This window comes from Saimiri boliviensis, chromosome X, assembly GCF_048565385.1.
Source record: "Saimiri boliviensis isolate mSaiBol1 chromosome X, mSaiBol1.pri, whole genome shotgun sequence".
NCBI classification, from domain to species: Eukaryota; Metazoa; Chordata; class Mammalia; order Primates; family Cebidae; genus Saimiri; species Saimiri boliviensis.
The window spans coordinates 12941371-12945306 of NC_133470.1; the positions used below are offsets into that span (position 1 = coordinate 12941371).

Consider the following 3936-nt stretch of genomic DNA (forward strand, 5'->3'; position numbering starts at 1 on the left):
AGCCAAGTTCAGAACGGTGGGGTCTCCTACAGTCCCACCCCTTCTGTCACACCCTGAAGGCCCTAAACAGCCTTGAGAGGATGTGGCTTACCTTGAAAGTCCAAATCTGAGGTCTCATTGAAGCAAGGACCTTGCTGGGAAAGATGTGGCATGTGGTGAGGTGCGGATGGAGTCCCAGGACTGGTCAAGTAGCAAGGCACGTGGTAGCTCGCCTGTAGTCCCAGCTACTCAGGAGGCTGTGGCAGGGGAACCACTTGAACCCGGCAGGTGGAAGGTGCAGTGAGCCGAGATTGCACCACTGCACTCCAGCCTGGTGACTGAGCAAGACTCTGTCTCAAATAAACACATTTAAAAAAAAAAAGTTCTGCATGAGGAGGGAGGAAACAACCACTCCAAAACACAAGAGACCACATAAAGTCCCAGCTCTGCTTTGTGCCCTGGGAAACCATGGGCAGAGCCATAAGCATTTGGTGACCCCTTGTGTCCTGAAGGGGTGGGGTGGTGACTCAGAGAAGTGGCTCTTTTGCACCAATGGGCGAGGCCCCATTCATGGTGGGGTGGGGAGGAGGAATTAGTACCTACTGGGAGTCAAGGGGAGAACACTGAATCAGAAGAGGGAGCCCCTTCCAAGGAGAAGTAGGCCACATAGAGCACCACCCCTACCTTGACTCCTGGGAGACCCAGGCACATTGGCATGGTGGGTGGCATTTCTCCCCAGGGCATCTTGGGAAGGTGAAGAGCCTAGGTAAAAGGGACAGCCTCAAGACAGCTGCTGGAGGTTGTTAAGCTCTTGCCAGGAGTCAAGGTGAGGACCCTGAGGACTGAGAGGACCACCCGTGTGTAACTGTGGGGCCAACACAGAAAATCTCGTTTCCAGTCTTGGGAAATGATGAGCATTTGTGGCCAGCTGAGGTGACCGTCACTACTTCCTAGAGGTATTACACAATGGAGAGGCTGGTATGAGGGACTAAGTCTCAGCTTAAGACAGGGGTGTTTTCCGGGTAGTGACGGGAGTCAGGGTTAAGATTCTGAGTGGGGGCTGAGGAGAGCACTCACTGGGATCCAGGGGCACCACAAAGTCTGGCTTCCCTCTCAGTCCTGGGAAACCCCAGGAAAAGGAATCGGATAGAGGGCCCCCCACTTCTAGCCCCTAGGTTTGCAGGGTGGACACGACTTGGGGCTGAGGCTGGAGGAATCTGATGGCTTGAGGGACATGTCCTATATCCTGTCTAAGTGAAGACTAACAGGGCCACTGAACCCAGAATATCAGAGGCTCTGAGAGTCCAGACTTGGTTACCAGTCCAGAAAGACAATGAACAGGAGTGGCTGGAGAGGACTCATACTTTCTTTCCCCTTGGGGTGGGGGCAGGGTCTCAGCAAGGTGAGGGCCTTGACCTGAAGGGAGGGGCCTCAGTGAGGACCCTGAGGAGTGTGGAGCCACCTGCCCCAAATTAGCAAGAGTACCTCAGGATCCCTCCCTGTGTCAGCGGTTTGAGGCCCCAGATAGGGGCGTCAAGTCCAGATGGCCTCAGTTTCCCCTCAGAGGAAACAGAGAAGTGAGGATTTTGGTCTCAGGCAGGGCTGGCAGGCTGCAGGACAAGGAACACTGTGACTTCCTCCCCAGGGTCCCCAGGGGATAGGCTGACCTGGAGAGCAGGAGCCAGCTGGGGCTGTGGAGCAGGGTCCTCAAGGACACCTGCATAGGGGACTCCTTGTAGCCAAGGTGGTACCTCTCTGCTGAGGGGCTCACATCTTTTGGTCCTCCTGCTCCAGGTGCCTGCCTCCAGTGCCCTCTTGCCTGCTGCCCCTGAGCACAGTCATCATGCCTCGTGGTCAGGAGAGTAAGCGTCGTGCCCGTCAGAAACGCTGCCAGGCTCGAGGTGAAGACCGATGTCTCAGGGGTGCTCAAGCCACCGCAGCAGAGGAGGAAAGGCTGCCATCCTCCCCCTTTCCTGCATGCCAGAGTGCTTCCCAGAGCTCCCCCGCTGCAGGCATTCCTCGGGAGTCCCAGAAAGCTAGATACCCCAGCTCTTCAGCTACAGCTGTTTCACTCGTAAGTTCTGATGAAGGTGCCAAGGGCCAAAAGGGGGAAAGTCCCAACTCCTCCCAAGGCCCGTCCTTCTCTGAGAGCTCAGGAGATCTTCTGAATGTGAAGACGGGCCAACTGGTGCAGTTCCTGCTCAACAAGTATTTAAGTAAAGAGCCCATTACGAGGGAAGCCATGCTGAAGGTTATCAACAGAAAGTACAAGCAGTACTTCCCTGAGATCCTTCGGAGAAGTGCAGAGAACATAGAGATGGTCTTTGGCCTTGAATTGAAGGAAATGGACTCAAGACGTCAGTTCTATATGCTTATCAGCAAGCTGGACTTTCCCAGTCAAGAGAGTCTGAGTGATGGCAGGGACTTTCCCAAGAGCGGGCTCTTGATGGTTCTCCTGACCATGATCTTCATGCATGGCAACCGTGCCACTGAGGAAGAGATGTGGGAATGCCTGGGTGCATTGGGGATGCATAAAGGCAGGAAGGACTACATCTTTGGGGAGCCCCAGGAGCTTGTCACCAAAGATTTGGTGCGAGAGGGGTACCTCGAGTACCGGCAGGTGCCCGGCAGTGATCCTCCACGCTGCGAGTTCCTGTGGGGTCCTAGGGCCCACGCTGAAACCAGCAAAATGAAAGTTCTGGAGTTTGTGGCCAAGCTCAATGATACCGTTGCCAGTACCTACCAGTCCCAGTATGAGGAGGCTCTGAGAGATGAGGAAGAGCAAGCCAGAGCCAGAGCTGCAGCCAGAGCGGCAGCCAGAGCTGCAGCCAGGGCCAGATCTAGCAGGTCCTCCCAGCCCTAGGGAAGTCTCAGGCAGTCTTCACTAAGAGACTGAAAAGGGCTGTCCACCATCTCAGTATTTGAGGGCGAGATGGGGCTAGAGAGAGCCCAAGGCATGTGTCTTTCTTGTGTTCTGGTTATTTGCAAGCTACTTATAGATTCCTCTTTCTCTTCTGTGTCTACCGTATGTTCCTTTGAAAGAGATTGACTTTGATTCAAAATCTAAGTTCATGAATTAGGTGCCTCATACAATGGTTGCTATTTATCACATTAAAGAGTGATGCTCTTACATTTGGTAAAACAAATTGGAAATTTTTACTTAGTAGATTGTGATCTAGTGCCAGAAGAAATAGCATTGGAATAAGGATTGGCTTTAAACTGTGAAAAAAACTGAATACTGAATCAGTTGGGATCACAAAATGGTGGGGAAAAAATGTCAATTGATTGGCAACCTTTGACATTTTAAAATCTTATTTCTTTAAGTCTTTTGTTGTGATCAAATGAAAAGCTATATACTCACAGTTGCTATGTGTATTCAAGAATATTGGAGAAATTAAATCCTCATAAAGGAGAACACTTGTTCACTGGCTCTTTTGTTCCTTATACTAGGCTGTTCTTGTGTTGCTCTAAAGGCATACCTGAGATGGGGTAATTTCTAAAGAAAAGAAGTTGCCTTGGCTCACGGTTCACCAGGCTGTGCAGGCATGGCACCATCAACTGCTTCTGGGGAGGCCTTGGGGAGCTTTTCCTCATGCCAGGAGGGGAAGAGGGTGCAGACATGTCACGTGGCAACAGTGGGAGGAAGAGAGCCAAGAAGAGCGGGGGTGGGAGGGTGCCACATGTTTTCAAATGACCAGATCTTGTGAGAAGTCACTCACTATGGCCAGGCAGCATGAGGGACCCTCCTTGATGGTCCAAATACCTCCCACCAGGGCCCACCTCCAACACTGGGCATTACATCTCAACATGACATTTGGAGGGGACAAACATCCAAGTTATGTCATTCACCAAACATGAATTGAACATCTGCTCTTTGACAGTCTTCATGCTAGTTCTGGGTAAGCCCCAGCCCCTGCCAATGATATTTCAGAATCCAAGAGCAGCTCTCCTATTAGG

General features: G+C 51.9%; 1 protein-coding gene across 1 annotated transcript; it reads left to right on the plus strand.

Annotated features, from left to right (window-relative positions):
• The first annotated feature begins 1822 nt into the window (after positions 1-1822).
• Positions 1823-2842, plus strand: MAGEB17 (MAGE family member B17). The gene has a single exon (XM_010336682.3). The coding sequence runs from the start codon at positions 1823-1825 to the stop codon at positions 2840-2842; it is 1020 nt and encodes a 339-aa protein (XP_010334984.1).
• Positions 2843-3936: the final 1094 nt, after the last annotated feature.